Source organism: Oncorhynchus kisutch, unplaced genomic scaffold, assembly GCF_002021735.2.
Source record: "Oncorhynchus kisutch isolate 150728-3 unplaced genomic scaffold, Okis_V2 Okis03b-Okis08b_hom, whole genome shotgun sequence".
NCBI classification, from domain to species: domain Eukaryota; kingdom Metazoa; phylum Chordata; class Actinopteri; order Salmoniformes; family Salmonidae; genus Oncorhynchus; species Oncorhynchus kisutch.
In genome coordinates, this window is record NW_022261980.1 from 916,183 (window position 1) to 934,948 (window position 18,766).

At 46.5% G+C, this 18,766-nt stretch overlaps 1 protein-coding gene across 10 annotated transcripts in view; it reads right to left on the reverse strand.

Moving 5' to 3' along the window:
- Positions 1-18,766, reverse strand: part of LOC109877903 (dmX-like protein 2) — a 104,190-nt gene that overhangs the window by 10,041 nt on the left and 75,383 nt on the right. For 7 of the 10 annotated variants that reach the window (XM_031812345.1, XM_031812350.1, XM_031812347.1 and 4 more), the window contains 9 exons: positions 18,300-18,490; positions 17,705-17,841; positions 14,601-14,686; positions 9,603-9,804; positions 8,472-8,589; positions 7,176-7,241; positions 3,434-3,520; positions 2,185-2,306; positions 1,966-2,110 (listed from right to left, as the gene is read on the reverse strand). In XM_031812345.1, coding sequence (XP_031668205.1) covers positions 1,966-2,110; positions 2,185-2,306; positions 3,434-3,520; positions 7,176-7,241; positions 8,472-8,589; positions 9,603-9,804; positions 14,601-14,686; positions 17,705-17,841; positions 18,300-18,490 — 1,154 coding nt within the window. The remainder of the gene's footprint in view (positions 1-1,965; positions 2,111-2,184; positions 2,307-3,433; positions 3,521-7,175; positions 7,242-8,471; positions 8,590-9,602; positions 9,805-14,600; positions 14,687-17,704; positions 17,842-18,299; positions 18,491-18,766) is intronic. The other 3 variants (XM_031812353.1, XM_031812351.1, XM_031812348.1) reach the window with 1 other exon arrangement.

Here is an 18,766-nt window from a genome sequence, read left to right on the forward strand (position 1 = left end):
GACACAGCGAGCGAGGAATAGTGTGAGACAATGACTTCTGACATTAAAAGAAGAACGTTTGTCTGCTTGCTTTAAACCGTACTGTCTTACAGTACTCTGATGAGTTCTGCTAGGTACTGCTGCACATATTTCCTATGACACCAGAGCAGTGTGGGGAGAGACAATAGGGAGGGGTTTTCATAATAAACAGACAGGACCTTGAGTTTAGAGTGGTGAGCTGTGAGCCAGACAGGCTGGGACGGAGGTTTGACTCCTGAGTACTGTGTCCCTCTACAGGTCAGTACAGACTACTACCTCTCTCACTGGACTACACTGCACTGACAAGGTCCAAGTAAATGGAAAGTAGGAAAGGAGATACGGCACCTAGTCAGTTGTCCAACGGAATGCATTCAACTGAAATGTCAAAAGTTTGGGGTCACTTAGAAATGTCCTTGTTTTTGAAAGAAAAGCACATTTTGTTGTCCATTAAAATAACATCAAATTGATCAGAAATACAGTAGACATTGTTAATGTTGTAAATTACTATTGTAGCTTGAAACGTCTGATTTTTAATGGAATATCTACATAGGCGTACAGAGACCCATTATCAGCAACCATCACTCCTGTGTTCCAATGGCACGTTGTGTTAGCTAATCCAAGTTTATCATTTTAAAAGGCTAATTGGTAATTAGAAAACAATTTTGCAATTATGTTAGCACAGCTGAAAACTGTTCTAATTAAAGAAGCAATACAACTGGCCTTCTTTAGACTAGTTGAGTATCTGGAGATCCAGCATTAGTGGTTCGATTACAGGCTAAAAATGTCCAGAAACAAATAACTTTCTTCTGAAACTCATCAGTTTATTCTTGTTCTGAGAAATGAAGGCTATTCCATGCGAGAAATTGCCAAGAAACTGAAGATCTCATACAATGTTGTGTACTACTCCCTTAATAGAACCGTGCAAACTGGCCCTAACCAGAATAGAAAGAGGAGTGGGAGGCCCCGGTGCACAACTGAGCAAGAGGACAAGTACATTCAAGTGTCTAGTTTGAGAAACAGACACCACACAAGTCCTCAACTGGAAGCTTCATTAAATAGTACCAGCAAAACACCAGTCTCAATGCCAACAGTGGAGAGGCGATTCCGGGATGCTGGCCCACGGAATAGCTTGAATTTCTCAGAACAAGAATATACTGACGAGTTTCAGAAGAAAGTTATTTGTTTCTGGACATTTTTAGCCTGTAATCAAACCCACAAATGCTGATGCTCCTGATACTCAACTAGTCTAAAGGCCAGTTGTATTGCTTCTTTAATCAGCAAGACAGTTTTCAGCTGTACTAACATAATTGTAAAAGAGTTTTCTAATGATCAATTAGCCTTTTAAAATGATAAACTTGGATTAGCTAACACAACGTGCCATTAGAACAGGAGTGATGGTTGCTGATAATGGGTCTCTGTACAACTATGTAGATATTCCATTAGAAATCAGCCGTTTCCAGCTACAATAATCATTTACAACATTAAACACTGTATGCCTGATCAATTTGATGTTATTTTAATGGAAAAAAAAATGTGCTTTTCTTTCAAAAACAAGGAAATGTTTAAGTGACCCCAAACTTCTGAACGGTAGTGTATTTATATACACACACTGTATGTATGTGTGTGTGTGTCTGTGTGTGATTATACTATGCATCTGTGTGTGTGTGAGTGAGTGGAGGATGTTGTGTGTGTGTAGGATGTTTTCTGTGTGTATGTGTGTGAATTAATGTGTGAGTGAGTGGAGGATGTTTTGTGTGTGTATGTGTGTGTGAGTGAGTGAGTGAGTGAGTGAGTGAGTGAGTGAGTGAGTGGAGGATGTTGTGTGTGTGTGTAGGATGTTTTGTGTGTGAGTGGAGAATGTTTGTGTGTGTAGGATGTTTTGTGTGTGAGTAAGTGGAGATTGTTTTGTGTGTGTGTGAGTGAGTGGAGGATGTTTGTGTGTCGTACCACACTAGCACCCATGCTGGTCTGCCCACTCCCCAGCCAGGGCATGGATGCAGAGGCTGCCATGTCTTTGGGGTTGAAGTGGGACGGGGTAGAGGAGGCCTGGGCAACGTTAGTGTGGGAAGAACGGTAGTCCACGTCATCAGAACTGAGGAGAGAAAGAAGTCCAACACAATGTATGTATATGTGTATATGTGTATGTGTGTGTAACAGTGTACTGACCTGTGTGACTCCTTGTCAAAGTCCTCTCCTATCCAGGTGTAGGGCTGAGCAGCTAACAGAGTGGACACATCAACCTCCTGCACGTCGTGAGTGGACGCCAGCACTATCTCATTGGTGTTAGCCTGGAGGGGGAGGAGAGAGGGGGGAGGGAGGGAGAGACGAGGAGACGAGGGAGGGAGAGAAGAGGGGGGGGGGGGGGGGGGGGAGGGAGAGAAGAGGGGGGGAGGGAGAGAGAGAGGGAGAGAAGAGAGGGGAGGAGGGGGATAAGGGAGGGAGGGGAGAGAAGAGAGAGGAGGGGGGAGGGAGAGAAGAGAAGGGGGGGGGGGGGGATAGAAGCGAGGGGGAGGGGCGAGGGACGGAGGGAGAAAAGAGGGGGGGGGCGAGGGAGGGAGAGAAGAGAGGCCAGTAAATGTATACCACATCATCTGAATGAGTAGAGACATTCCAACATACAGAAACATTTAGATGTGGTGAACTGTGTGCTAACCCCCCTAAGGCTGATGTCCACGCCCATGTGGAAATCTAGTTAGCAGAATACAAAAATCCATCAGTTTAAGTTACAGATCTACATTTTTTTGCATTGGATGTGTCTCAATCCACCGCATCCGCTATGTAACACTTCCGCATTTGGGGTGAAAGAGCTAGAGCAGTGTTGAGACCATGAGACATCCCAAAATCGGTACTCTCACAAAATCGTCTGTAGCGACGGAACGGTTTGGACAAAAATCCCTTTACGGAGGAGACTCTCAGGAACACGATGGTGTTCTCCGTTTTGCTCTACGACCCCCACAAGCGTCTTGGGACTGGTCTGAAACCGATACTGCCGATCTGCCAACTTCTGTCTGTAGGGTCCCAACAGTTTGGGCTAAACACTGATCTGTGTAAAGGTGAGACTCAGGAACACGTATACATGGGCTGTTCTGCTCTAGGACATCCACAGGTCTCACAAGTCCAGTCTGAAGGTCCCCCGGTACCAGTTTAAAATCATTTATGGAAGTATATATGGAGACTGTTTAGTGACAAAAATAAGGGATTAAATAGATGTAAAAAAGTATAAAATTAGACAGGGCTTAGACTGTTATATGTTAACTGGTGGCCTTATTGGCCAGTCTAATGGAATCCACTCTACTCATTTATCTCTATGGTGTCGGACTCTAAAACCTGACATAGTTTGACATTCAGGTGCCATGTTCATCAAATGGGAAAGCTTTGTGTGTGGGTGTCTGTGTGCACTGCAGACGTCTCTCACCCTGTTGATGGCGAAGGCCATGATGATGTCAGACTCCTTGTGGATGATCTTAGCATTCCTTCCTGGGTAGCCTAAGTCTCCCTCCACCTGGAACACATTATCACAGCACCCGCCATCATTTAGTACACCTGGTACATACATACTGTACACAGACACACAATGTCTTAGCATACACACCTGTTACATACACACACAGCCACACGCTATCACAACACCCCTACACTGACACACAGCCACACACAGCAGTGACACAGTGAGCACTCAGAGAGAACATGCAGGTTAGGTCCACGTGACACCTCTCTGTCAGAGCTGGAAGAGGGGCTGGAATAAGTCATCATTACAGAGGGGATGATAGTATTTAGGAAGAGATGAAGAATGGGTCCAGCAGCAGAAGAATGAAAGACTTTAGGCCCAGCTATAGAAGGAATGACCAGACAGAGACAGACCGTGTGTCAGTGGGGGTAGAGACAGACCGTGTGGTCAGTGGGGGTAGAGACAGACCGTGTGTCAGTGGGGGTAGAGACAGACCGTGTGTCAGTGGGGGTAGAGACAGACCGTGTGTCAGTGGGGGTAGAGACAGACCGTGTTGTCAGTGGGGTTAGAGACAGACCGTGTGTCAGTGGGGGTAGAGACAGACCGTGTGTCAGTGGGGGTAGAGACAGACCGTGTGTCAGTGGGGGTAGAGACAGACCGTGTGTCAGTGGGGTAGAGACAGACCGTGTGTCAGTGGGGGTAGAGACAGACCGTGTGTCAGTGGGGGTAGAGACAGACCGTGTGTCAGTGGGGGTAGAGACAGACCGTGTGTCAGTGGGGGTAGAGACAGACCGTTGTCAGTGGGGGTAGAGACAGACCGTGTGTCAGTGGGGGTAGAGACAGACCGTGTGTCAGTGGGGGGTAGAGACAGACCGTGTGTCAGTGGGGGGTAGAGACAGACCGTGTGTCAGTGGGGGGTAGAGACAGACCGTGTGTCAGTGGGGGGTAGAGACAGACCGTGTGTCAGTGGGGGTAGAGACAGACCGTGTGTCAGTGGGGGTAGAGACAGACCGTGTGTCATGTGGGGGGTAGAGACAGACCGTGTGTCAGTGGGGGTAGAGACAGACCGTGTGTCAGTGGGGGTAGAGACAGACCGTGTGTCAGTGGGGGTAGAGACAGACCGTGTGTTAGTGGGGGTAGAGACAGACGTGTGTTAGTGGGGGTAGAGACAGACCGTGTGTCAGTGGGGGTAGAGACAGACCGTGTGTCAGTGGGGGTAGAGACAGACCGTGTGTTAGTGGGGGTAGAGACAGACCGTGTCAGTGTGTTAGGTGGGGGTAGAGACAGACCGTGTGTTGGTGGGGGTAGAGACAGACCGTGTGTTTGGTGGGGGTAGAGACAGACCGTGTCAGTGTGTTAGTGGGGGTAGAGACAGACCATGTCAGTGTGTTAGTGGGGGTAGAGACAGACCGTGTCAGTGTGTGAGGTGATGTAATGAGGTAGTGGGTTAGTGACAGACAGTGGGTTGAGGTGATGAGGTAGTGGGTTAGTGACAGACAGTGGGTTGAGGTGATGAGGTAGTGGGTTAGTGACAGACAGTGGGTTGAGGTGATGAGGTAGTGGGTTAGTGACAGACAGTGGGTTGAGGTGATGAGGTAGTGGGTTAGTGAAAGACAGTGGGTTGAGGTGATGAGATAGTGGGTTAGTGACAGCCATTTTGGTGAGGTGATGTGATGAGTTAGTGGGTTAGTGACAGTGAGGTGATGAGGTAGTGGGTTAGTGACAGTGAATTGATGAGGTAGTGGGTTAGTGACAGACCGTGTCAGTGGGGTGAGGTGATGTGATGAGTTAGTGGGTTAGTGACAGTGAGGTTAGGTAGTAGGCAAGGTTGCAAAATTATGCTAACTTTCCCCAAATTCTTAAATTTTCAGAAATCCTGGTTTAAGGATTACGGATTCTTATTCCTTCCTGATTCCAGGATTATTACAAATGTGATATCTGGAAAACCCTGGTAGTATTGGGTTAGTGAGTAGTAATGGTGAGGTGAAGCTCTGGAAAACCCTGGTAGTGTTGGGTTAGTGAGTAGTAATGGTGAGGTGAAGCTCTGGAAAACCCTGGTAGTGTTGGGATAGTGAGTAGTAATGGTGAGGTGAAGCTCTGGAAAACCCTGGTTAGTGTTGGTTAGTGAGTAGTAATGGTGAGGTGAAGCTCTGGAAAACCCTGGCAGTGTTGGGTTAGTGAGTAGTAATGGTGAGGTGAAGCTCTGGAAAACCCTGGTAGTGTTGGGTTAGTGAGTAGTAATGGTGAGGTGAAGCTCTGGAAAACCCTGGGTCGTGTTGGGTAGTGAGTAGTAATGGTGAGGTGAAGCTCTGGAAAACCCTGGTCGTGTTGGGTTAGTGAGTAGTAATGTTGAGGTGAAGCTCTGGAAAACCCTGGTAGTATTGGGTTAGTGAGTAGTAATGGTTAGGTGAAGCTCTGGAAAACCCTGGTAGTATTGGGTTAGTGAGTAGTAATGTTGAGGTGAAGCTCTGGAAAACCCTGGTAGTGTTGGGTTTGTGAGTAGTAATGGTGAGGTGAAGCTCTGGAAAACCCTGGTAGTGTTGGGTTAGTGAGTAGTAATGTTGAGGTGAAGCTCTGGAAAACCCTGGCAGTGTTGGGTTAGTGAGTAGTAATGGTGAGGTGAAGCTCTGGAAAACCCTGGTAGTGTTGGGTTAGTGAGTAGTAATGGTGAGGTGAAGCTCTGGAAAACCCTGGTAGTGTGGTTAGTGAGTAGTAATGGGAGGTGAAGCTCTGAAAACCCTGGTGTGTGGGTTAGTGAGTAGTAATGGTGAGGTGAAGCTCTGGAAAACCCTGGTCGTGTTGGGTTAGTGAGTAGTAATGTTGAGGTGAAGCTCTGGAAAACCCTGGTAGTATTGGGTTAGTGAGTAGTAATGGTTAGGTGAAGCTCTGGAAAACCCTGGTAGTATTGGGTTAGTGAGTAGTAATGTTGAGGTGAAGCTCTGGAAAACCCTGGTAGTGTTGGGTTTGTGAGTAGTAATGGTGAGGTGAAGCTCTGGAAAACCCTGGTAGTGTTGGGTTAGTGAGTAGTAATGTTGAGGTGAAGCTCTGGAAAACCCTGGCAGTGTTGGGTTAGTGAGTAGTAATGGTGAGGTGAAGCTCTGGAAAACCCTGGTAGTGTTGGGTTAGTGAGTAGTAATGGTGAGGTGAAGCTCTGGAAAACCCTGGTAGTATTGGGTTAGTGAGTAGTAATGTTGAGGTGAAGCTCTGGAAAACCCTGGTAGTGTTGGGTTTGTGAGTACTAATGGTGAGGTGAAGCTCTGGAAAACCCTGGTAGTGTTGGGTTAGTGAGTAGTAATGGTGAGGTGAAGCTCTGGAAAACCCTGGTAGTGTTGGGTTAGTGAGTAGTAATGGTGAGGTGAAGCTCTGGAAAACCCTGGTAGTGTTGGGTTAGTGAGTAGTAATGGTGAGGTGAAGCTCTGGAAAACCCTGGTAGTGTTGGGTTAGTGAGTAGTAATGGTGAGGTGAAGCTCTGGAAAACCCTGGTAGTGTTGGGTTAGTGAGTAGTAATGGTGAGGTGAAGCTCTGGAAAACCCTGGTAGTGTTGGGTTAGTGAGTAGTAATGGTGAGGTGAAGCTCTGGAAAACCCTGGTAGTGTTGGGTTTGTGAGTAGTAATGGTGAGGTGAAGCATGCCAAGTGATTAGAAGAGAGACTTACACAGCCCTGAGCAGGTACCAGTTCATACTGTACAGACAGACACCTTGATACTACCTTGTTGGACCTGAGAGCTCCAGATACACAGTTTGGGCTGAGGAGATCCATATAGCCTTCAACACACTACACAACACATGCACAAAACACAAAATGAAGAAAACAAAAATGACAGGGTTGTTTGGATGGTAGATACACGCAGCCACACACACAGTCAGTGTGTCAATACGTGGATGAGGCAAAGGCTTCTCCCAACCCAAACAATGTCCAATGGTAACAGAGTGGAGTGCTGGGGAGATAGGAGAGGTCTCTCTCAATGTAATGACAGTGGGTAGAGGGGAGGGTGGGGCACAGTCTCAACACCAAAGTCAAAATAAACACACCTTAAAGAGTCTACTTACTGGAAGTCAGGTATAAGGTTCCTCTTTAGTTTGAAATCATATCTTTAACTTTCTACTCAAATCTCAACAAAGCAGGATCTATGTATGTGGTTATAATGTGGTTTAGAAAGGAGATGCACCATATAAGATGACTGTCTGTGTTAGCAGATGTCTGCAGACATGATCATGGACATCTTGAATGATACTGATAATAAAGGTGATGATAGTAGTAGTGATGGTGTGCAGACATCACACAATTCTCTGTTCTACACAATACAAGGCCGTCAAAACCAGAATAATAACAATACAAGTGTGTGTGTGTGTGTGATATACACTACTCTTCAGAAGTTAAATTAACGGGCCATAATGTACAAAATAATTATGGACCTTACTCAAAATACAGAATATATCAAATATAAATCAATAGAATTTGGGGTTTGAAGAACTATTGTTGTGAAGATGATTCTAAGGACACATCCAGACCGATGATCTGTCTGACATGGTGCATGTTGTAGGAGAGGCTGGACTGGAGGAGGTAACACTATGTTAAACCTGTTTCTCAGAAGTTACCTGCTATGTACTCATTAACAAGTTAGGTGCTATAATGACACCTTTCTGAATCCACTTAATTAATCATTAACAAGTTAGGTGATATAATGACACCTTTCTGAATCCACTTAATTAATCATTAACAAGTTAGGTGCTATAATGACACCTTTCTGAATCCACTTAATTAAGCATTAACAAGTTAGGTGATATAATGACACCTTTCTGAATCCACTTAATTAATCATTAACAAGTTAGGTGATATAATGACACCTTTCTGAATCCACCTTAAAACATATAATGACCATTTGACTTGTTTAATGTGTAGGTAATAACCAGGTAAATAAAGGATGCCTGGTGTATGAGACCAGACATGCTGTAGATGTAGGGGACAGACAGATTGTACCAGGGGTCCAGTTTAGCTCGTTACCTCGCTCTGCTTCCTCTTCTTAGTGAAGATATAGCGAATCAAAGTCTCCTGAAGAACTTCCTGTTTCACCAGGTAGTGCCAGAGACGCCTCGCAGGGAACGAAATGTGGTTCTTATTCCTGGAACACGAGACACACACACAGAAACATGTGAGAACATGGGTGTGTGTGTGTAGTCTATGGTCTATGTATCTGTGTGTAGTCTATGTTCTGTGTGTAGTCTATGTATCTGTATGTGTAGTCTATGTATCTCTCTCTCTCTGTGTGTGTGTGTGTGTGTGTGTGTAGTCTATGTATCTCTGTGTGTAGTCTATGTATCTGTGTATAGTCTATGTATCTGTGTATAGTCTATGTATCTGTTTGTGGTCTATGTATCTTGGTGTGTGTGTGTGTGTGTAGTCTATGTATCTGTGTGTGTGTGTGTAGTATATGTATCTGTGTGTGTGTGTGTAGTCTATGTATCTGTGTGTGTGTGTGTGTAGTCTATGTATCTGTGTGTGTGTGTGTAGTCTATGTATCTGTGAGTGTGTGTAGTCTATGTATCTGTGAGTGTGTGTAGTCTATGCATCTGTGTGTGTGTGTAGTCTATGTCTGTGTGTGTGTGTGTAGTCTATGTATCTGTGTGTGTGTGTAGTCTATGTATCTGTGTGTGTGTGTAGTCTATGTCTGTGTGTGTGTGTAGTCTATGTATCTGTGTGTGTGTGTGTAGTCTATGTATCTGTGTGTGTGTGTAGTCTATGTATCTGTGAGTGTGTGTAGTCTATGTATCTGTGAGTGTGTGTAGTCTATGCATCTGTGTGTGTGTGTAGTCTATGTCTGTGTGTGTGTGTAGTCTATGTATCTGTGTGTGTGTGTAGTCTATGTATCTGTGTGTGTGTGTAGTCTATGTCTGTGTGTGTGTGTAGTCTATGTATCTGTGTGTGTGTAGTCTATGTATCTGTGTGTGTGTAGTCTATGTATCTGTGTGTGTGTGTAGTCTATGTATCTGTGTGTGTGTGTGTAGTCTATGTATCTGTGTGTGTAGTCTATGTATCTGTGTGTGTGTGTAGTCTATGTATCTCTGTGTGTGTGTGTAGTCTATGTATCTGTGTGTGTGTGTAGTCTATGTATCTGTGTGTGTGAATAATACCCACTTGAAAGGTGTGTTGTCAGGCTCCAGCATGGCCTTGTGCCTCAGTATGGCGGGCCCCCCTCCTGTGCTGAGGTCAGTGGGGTAGGTGTTGATGTAGTTGGGAGGAGGACCATCAAACTTGTTCATCCTCTCCTGGAGTTGGGTCTCCCAGTTCTCTAGTGTCTTCAGCACAGCATTCCCCAGAGGAGACGTCACCGGCAGGTCTGATGGAGGGAGGAGAGGACGATAACAGAAAGAAAAACTGTTTTGGTTGTGCCGCTCTAGAGAGTGAGTGAGTGAGTGAGTGAGTGAGTGAGTGAGTGAGTGAGTGAGTGAGTGAGTGGGTGTTCAATATTTTATATTTTATTGTTCCATCCCCAGAATAATTCACTTTTCTTCCGGGGTACACGGAATATCCCGCCAAAACTGGTAGTGTCATTCAAAAGCATTATAAAGTATATAAATAGGCCTGTCTGGATGTAATTACAGCTTTGATCCAAAATTCAACCCTGATGCTACCTGAGCCCTACATTAAAGACATTTACTGAGCCCTACATTAAAGACATTTACTGAGCCCTACATTAAAGACATTTACTGAGCCCTACAGTAAAGACATTTACTGAGCCCTACAGTAAAGACATTTACTGAGCCCTACAGTAAAGACATTTACTGAGCCCTACATTAAAGACATTTACTGAGCCCTACAGTAAAGACATTTACTGAGCCCTACATTAAAGACATTTACTGAGCCCTACATTAAAGACATTTACTGAGCCCTACATTAAAGACATTTACTGAGCCCTACAGTAAAGACATTTACTGAGCCCTACATTAAAGACATTTACTGAGCCCTACATTAAAGACATTTACTGAGCCCTACATTAAAGACATTTACTGAGCCCTACATTAAAGACATTTACTGAGCCCTACATTAAAGACATTTACTGAGCCCTACAGTAAAGACATTTACTGAGCCCTACATTAAAGACATTTACTGAGCCCTACAGTAAAGACATTTACTGAGCCCTACATTAAAGACATTTACTGAGCCCTACATTAAAGACATTTACTGAGCCCTACAGTAAAGACATTTACTGAGCCCTACATTAAAGACATTTACTGAGCCCTACATTAAAGACATTTACTGAGCCCTACATTAAAGACATTTACTGAGCCCTACAGTAAAGACATTTACTGAGCCCTACAGTAAAGACATTTACTGAGCCCTACATTAAAGACATTTACTGAGCCCTACATTAAAGACATTTACTGAGCCCTACATTAAAGACATTTACTGAGCCCTACAGTAAAGACATTTACTGAGCCCTACATTAAAGACATTTACTGAGCCCTACATTAAAGACATTTACTGAGCCCTACATTAAAGACATTTACTGAGCCCTACATTAAAGACATTTACTGAGCCCTACATTAAAGACATTTACTGAGCCCTACATTAAAGACATTTACTGAGCCCTACAGTAAAGACATTTACTGAGCCCTACAGTAAAGACATTTACTGAGCCCTACATTAAAGACATTTACTGAGCCCTACATTAAAGACATTTACTGAGCCCTACATTAAAGACATTTACTGAGCCCTACATTAAAGACATTTACTGAGCCCTACATTAAAGACATTTACTGAGCCCTACATTAAAGACATTTACTGAGCCCAAGCCCACAAAAGCCCAAATGATGGTGTCCTTATCCAATACATATATGATATAGTCTACTGCACATTACACACAACAGAAAATCCTAAAAGCCCATAGATGTAGCTAGCTATATGCTCTCTTGGCTAAATAAATGAAACTAGCTCCAGTAGGCTAATCTGTATTCCTGTAATGCATTGTATTATACTGATTATGAACTGGATTTATGCACCTCATTCAAACCATGATAAAGCAGGGAGAGATCATGTGATTCTGGTGCAGCACATGCAGCCTACAAAGTTACTACAGGCTAGCAAATTAGATTTGAATTCTGAAATTGAATAGGGCCTATTTGTATAGTTAGTAGGCTGACCTTTCATAATATTTCCCCTGATGTTACTAGCCCACCTCCTCTTTCTCCATTGTTCCTTCCTCTCTTTCAACAGTTCAATGAAATACGTTGTTGTCCTTATCTTCATCACTCTAAAGACATTGTTGAATAATATAGGACCAGAATTAGATGTGTTGTTGTCCTTATCTTCATCACTCTAAAGACATCGTTGAATAATATAGGACCAGAATTAGATGTGTTGTTGTCCTTATCTTCATCACTCTAAAGACATCGTTGAATAATATAGGACCAGAATTAGATGTGTTGTTGTCCTTATCTTCATCACTCTAAAGACATCGTTGAATAATATAGGACCAGAATTAGATGTGTTGTTGTCCTTATCTTCATCACTCTAAAGACATCGTTGAATAATATAGGACCAGAATTAGATGTGTTGTTGTCCTTATCTTCATCACTCTAAAGACATCGTTGAATAATATAGGACCAGAATTAGATGTGTTGTTGTCCTTATCTTCATCACTCTAAAGACATCGTTGAATAATATAGGACCAGAATTAGATGTGTTGTTGTCCTTATCTTCATCACTCTAAAGACATCGTTGAATAATATAGGACCAGAATTAGATGTGTTGTTGTCCTTATCTTCATCACTCTAAATACATCGTTGAATAATATAGGACCAGGATTAGATGTGTTGTTGTCCTTATCTTCATCACTCTAAAGACATCGTTGAATAATATAGGACCAGAATTAGATGTGTTGTTGTCCTTATCTTCATCACTCTAAAGACATCGTTGAATAATATAGGACCAGAATTAGATGTGTTGTTGTCCTTATCTTCATCACTCTAAATACATCGTTGAATAATATAGGACCAGGATTAGATGCAGAAGGCTTTCACTTCTCTTCATGAAGATTGAATGGTTATGGGTCTGAATAAATAACAGTTATAACCGACCACCATCGTGAGTTCACTCTTCTTTCAAACTACCTTCTATTGGCTGCTGTATTTAACAAACAAGAGCTTGCGTCCCTCTTCTAATAGTCTACTGGTATAAGAAATGCAACAATATAATAATGTCCAGCAAACTATTCTACTGTATCTTTTCCTGCATGGGACTCCAAGAGCTAAGGAGCGTTGTTTAAGGAGAGGCCAGCGGAGCACAGGTGTGTGTGTACTGAGCAAGAGACAAGAGGCTATAAATTACAAGCTTATTATGCATAACCCATCATTCATTTGCTAAATATAAGACTAATACTGCATTAAATGTATTACCTGAAAGAGGTGGGCTAGGACATCTATATATATAGAACAATCTAGAACAGGATGATCTATTTTGGATGCAATTTGAATGGAGTTGATGGAGAGAGAGAAAGACAGAGTGCTCGGTCAGGCACTGATTTAAAACAACGATATTCGAGTGACAGACTGTTTTAAAACTCTGCAGCTACAATAAAAAATATATATCTTTACAATGAAGAAATAAGGTGCCCCCTAAAAGCCAGATGGAGTTGGGTATATTAGACAACACTTGGTTTTATAATACTGTAATATAGACTATGCTGCAGGCCTTCCTGTCACAACAAAACAAGTTACCATGATGAGATGATAGGTCTACATGCATTGTGAACTGTCCCCACCCTGAGACGGGCTCTCTGTCCCCACCCTGAGACGGGCTCTCTGTCCCCACCCTGAGACGGGCTCTCTGTCCCCACCCTGAGACGGGCTCTCTGTCCCCACCCTGAGACGGGCTCTCTGTCCCCACCCTGAGACGGGCTCTCTGTCCCCACCCTGAGACGGGCTGTCTGTCCCCACCCTGAGACGGGCTGTCTGTCCCCACCCTGAGACGGGCTCTCTGTCCCCACCCTGAGACGGGCTCTCTGTCCCCACCCTGAGACGGGCTCTCTGTCCCCACCCTGAGACGGGCTCTCTGTCCCCACCCTGAGACGGGCTCTCTGTCCCCACCCTGAGACGGGCTGTCTGTCCCCACCCTGAGACGGGCTCTCTGTCCCCACCCTGAGACGGGCTCTCTGTCCCCACCCTGAGACGGGCTCTCTGTCCCCACCCTGAGACGGGCTGTCTGTCCCCACCCTGAGACGGGCTCTCTGTCCCCACCTTGAGACGGGCTCTCTGTCCCCACCCTGAGACGGGCTCTCTGTCCCCACCCTGAGACGGGCTGTCTGTCCCCACCCTGAGACGGGCTCTCTGTCCCCACCTTGAGACGGGCTCTCTGTCCCCACCCTGAGACGGGCTGTCTGTCCCCACCTTGAGACGGGCTCTCTGGCCCCACCCTGAGACGGGCTCTCTGGCCCCACCCTGAGACGGGCTGTCTGGCCCCACCCTGAGACGGGCTCTCTGTCCCCACCTTGAGACGGGCTCTCTGGCCCCACCCTGAGACGGGCTGTCTGGCCCCACCCTGAGACGGGCTCTCTGTCCCCACCTTGAGACGGGCTCTCTGGCCCCACCCTGAGACGGGCTGTCTGGCCCCACCTTGAGACGGGCTCTCTGGCCCCACCCTGAGACGGGCTGTCTGGCCCCACCCTGAGACGGGCTGTCTGGCCCCACCCTGAGACGGGCTGTCTGGCCCCACCCTGAGACGGGCTGTCTGGCCCCACCCTGAGACGGGCTGACTGGCCCCACCCTGAGACGGGCTGACTGGCCCCACACTGAGACGGGCTGTCTGGCCCCACCCTGAGACGGGCTGTCTGGCCCCACCCTGAGACGGGCTGTCTGGCCCCACCCTGAGACGGGCTGTCTGGCCCCACCCTGAGACGGGCTGTCTGTCCCCACCCTGAGTGTTGATGATTCATTATGCAGAGGCCGTAGAGAAGACAGATTTAGACATCACATATAATTTAACATTTCCATTCCACGCCTTGCTGTTCATATAAATAATTGATTATAATTTACCGGTTTCTCGCAGTTATTTATCCCGGGAAATGGAGTGGTTTTGATCGGTAAATCCCGGTAAACAGTTTCCTGCCATTCAACCCTAGTGTGTGTGTTTGTGTACCTGTGAAGTCCAGTCCAGTGAGAGGGAGGAAGGTCTTGACGTTATGTAGAGCCAGTTTCACCATGACCAGACGGATCAGAGACCAACTACACACAGAGACAGAGAGAGGAGAGAGAGAGGAGAGAGAGTAGAGGAGAGGGAGGAGAGAGGAGAGGGAGGAGAGAGAGAGGTGAGAGAGAGAGGAGAGAAGAGAAAGGAGAGAGAGAGGAGAGAAGAGAAAGGAGAGAGGAGAGGGAGGAGAGGAGAGAGAGGTGAGAGAGAGGAGAGAGTAGAGAAGAGAAAGGAAAGAGAGAGAGGGAGGAGAGGAGAGGGAGAAAGCATACCATGACATTACAGGTAAGAAACAAGAAACATGGTGAAGCCCCAAAATTGCCCTTGCTAGAAGCATGTGTTTCAGACATAAGGAAGTGGATGGCTGCAAACTTTCTACAAAACAGAGATGCTTGTTCTAGGTCCCAAGAAACAAAGAGATCTTCTGTTGAATCTGACAATTAATCTTAATGGTCGTACAGTCGTCTCAAATAAAACTGTGAAGGACCTCGGCGTTACTCTGGACCCTGATCTCTCTTTTGAAGAACATATCAAGACCATTTCAAGGACAGCTTTTTTCCATCTACGTAACATTGCAAAAATCTGAAACTTTCTGTCCAAAAATTATTTAGAACAATTCATCCATGCTTTTGTCACTTCTAGGTTAGACTACTGCAATGCTCTACTTTCCGGCTACCTGGATAAAGCACTAAATACACTTCAGTTGGTGCTAAATACGGCTGCTAGAATCCTGACTAGAACCCCAAAATGTTATCATATTACTCCAGTGCTAGCCTCTCTACACTGGCTTCCTGTCAAAGCAAGGGCTGATTTCAAGGTTTTACTGCTAACCTACAAAGCATTACATGGGCTTGCTCCTACCTATCTCTCTGATTTGGTCCTGCCGTACATACCTACACGTACGCTACAGGCACAAGACGCAGGCCTCCTAATTGTCCCTAGAATTTCTAAGCAAACAGCTGGAGGCAGGGCTTTCTCCTATAGAGCTCCATTTTTATGGAACGGTCTGCCTACCCATGTCAGAGACGCAAACTCGGTCTCAACCTTTAAGTCTTTACTGAAGACTCATCTCTTCAGTGGGTCATATGATTGAGTGTAGTCTGGCCCAGGAGTGGGAGAGTGAACGGAAAGGCTCTGGAGCAACGAACCGCCCTTGCTGTCTCTGCCTGGCCGGTTCCCCTCTTTCCACTGGGATTCTCTGCCTCTAACCCTATTACAGGGGCTGAGTCACTGGCTTACTAGGGCTCTCTCATGCCGTCCCTGCAAGGGGACACCTGAGTGGGTTGATTCACTGATGTGGTCATCCTGTCTGGGTTGGCGCCCCCCCTTGGGTGGTGCCATGACAGAGATCTTTGTGGGCTATACTCAGCCTCGTCTCAGGATGGTAAGTTGGTGGTTGAAGATATCCCTCTAGTGGTGTGGGGGCTGTGCTTTGGCAAAGTGGGTGGGGTTATATCCTTCCTGTTTGGCCCTGTCCGGGGGTGTCCTCGGATGGGGCCACAGTGTCTCCTGACCCCTTCTGTCTCAGCCTCCAGTATTTATGCTGCAGTAGTTTATGTGTCGGGGGGCTAGGGTCAGTTTGTTATATCTGGAGTACTTCTGGGATTCTCTGCCTCTAACCCTATTACAGGGGCTGAGTCACTGGCTTGCTGGGGCTCTCTCATGCCGTCCCTGGAGGGGGTGCGTCACCTGAGTGGGTTGATTCACTGTTGTGGTCATCCTGTCTGGGTTGGCGCCCCCCCCCCCTTGGGTTGTGCCGTGGCGGAGATCTTTGTGGGCTATACTCAGCCTTGTCTCAGGATGGTAATTTGGTGGTTGAAGATATCCCTCTAGTCGTGTGGGGGCTGTGCTTTGGCAAAGTGGGTGGGGTTATATCCTTCCTGTTTGGCCCTGTCCGGGGGTGTCCTCGGATGGGGCCACAGTGTCTCCTGACCCCTCCTGTCTCAGCCTCCAGTATTTATGCTGCAGTAGTTTATGTGTCGGGGGGCTGGGGTCAGTTTGTTATATCTGGAGTACTTCTCCTGTCCTATTCGGTGTCCTGTGTGAATCTAAGTGTGCGTTCTCTAATTCTCTCCTTCTCTCTTTCTTTCTCTCTCTCGGAGGACCTGAGCCCTAGGACCATGCCCCAGGACTACCTGACATGATGACTCCTTGCTGTCCCCAGTCCACCTGGCCATGCTGCTGCTCCAGTTTCAACTTCCACCTGACTGTGCTGCTGCTCTAGTTTCAACTGTTCTGCCTTATTATTATTCGACCATGCTGGTCATTTATGAACATTTGAACATCTTGGCCATGTTCTGTTATAATCTCCACCCGGCACAGCCAGAAGAGGACTGGCCACCCCACATAGCCTGGTTCCTCTCTAGGTTTCTTCCTAGGTATTGGCCTTTCTAGGGAGTTTTTCCTAGCCACCGTGCTTCTACACCTGCATTGCTTGCTGTTTGGGGTTTTAGGCTGGGTTTCTGTACAGCACTTTGAGATATCAGCTGATGTACGAAGGGCTATATAAATAAATTTGATTTGATTTGATTTGATTCTCCTGTCCTATTCGGTGTCCTGTGTGAATCTAAGTGTGCGTTCTCTAATTCTCTCCTTCTCTCTTTCTTTCTCTCTCTCGGAGGACCTGAGCCCTAGGACCATGCCCCAGGACTACCTGACATGATGACTCCTTGCTGTCCCCAGTCCATCTGACCGTGCTGCTGCTCCAGTTTCAACTGTTCTGCCTTATTATTATATGACCATGCTGGTCATTTATGAACATTTGAACATCTTGGCCATGTTCTGTTATAATCTCCACCCGGCACAGCCAGAAGAGGACTGGCCACCCCACATGGCCTGGTTCCTCTCTAGGTTTCTTCCTAGGTTTTGGCCTTTCTAGGGAGTTTTTCCTAGCCACCGTGCTTCTACACCTGCATTGCTTGCTGTTTGGGGTTTTAGGCTGGGTTGCTGTACAGCACTTTGAGATATCAGCTGATGTACGAAGGGCTATATAAATAAATTTGATTTGAACTCTACTGAGATGTCAAGTAGGAAAATGCACAACAATGACACACCTGTATGAGTTGGGGTCAGAGTGTTCAGTCATCTGTGTGTCAGAGAGGAAAGCATCATCATCATCGTCGTCGTCATCCTCCTCTCCGCTCTCATCTGAGTCATACAGAGCTCCACTGTCTGACAGGGGCAGGAAGGGCTGGGGGGAGAGGGAGGAGGAGAGGGAGGAGGAGAGGGAGGAGGAGAGAGAGAGAGAGGAGAGGGAGGAGGAGAGGGAGGAGGAGAGAGAGGAGGAGAGAGAGGAGGAGAGAGAGGAGGAGAGAGAGGAGGAGAGAGAGGAGGAGAGGGAGAGAGGAGAGGGAGGAGGAGAGGGAGGAGGAGAGGGAGGAGGAGAGAGAGGAGGAGAGGGAGGAGGAGAGAGAGAGGAGAGGGAGGAGGAGAGGGAGGAGGAGAGAGAGAGGAGGAGAGAGAGGAGGAGAGAGAGAGGAGAGAGAGAGGAGAGGGAGGAGGAGAGAGAGGAGAGGGAGGAGGAGAGAGAGAGGAGAGAGAGGAGAGGGAGGAGGAGAGAGAGAGAGAGAGAGGAGAGCTTATTTGTCAATGGTTTGTCAGTGAGCGTATGTATACAGTGATGATGTGCGGAGCAGCATCACGCCTTACTTTGGCCACAAAGTAGTCCCACATGCTGAGCTCTGGAGGAATGAACTTCTCCCTGTAGGCGGGTCTCTCTGCAGGGACGGGAGGGGGTGTGGCAGGGACCTCCTTTACTGGACGACCAGGAACCAGCATCCTCATATTAAACCGTCGTCTGAGTCGATCCACATCCTCTGCCGGGGGAGGGGCTGGCACGGCTGGGGGAGGGGATGGTGGGTGTGGGAGAGAGATTGTTAGTACATATGGTTTTTTATAGAAACATTTTTACATGACTGCTGCCTTGTAAGAGATGAAGAGGAGTTGATCACTCATCATCGTCTTCATCACCCAGTAGAGGTTAGGGGGTACAGGTGGAAGGCACAGCACCAGGGTTTAGGCTCAATTCCATTTCAATTCAGGAAACAAACTGAATTGACTGAACTGATTATTGACTCCAGCAACCCTGCACAGCATCTGTGTTAGCGTTAGGGCCC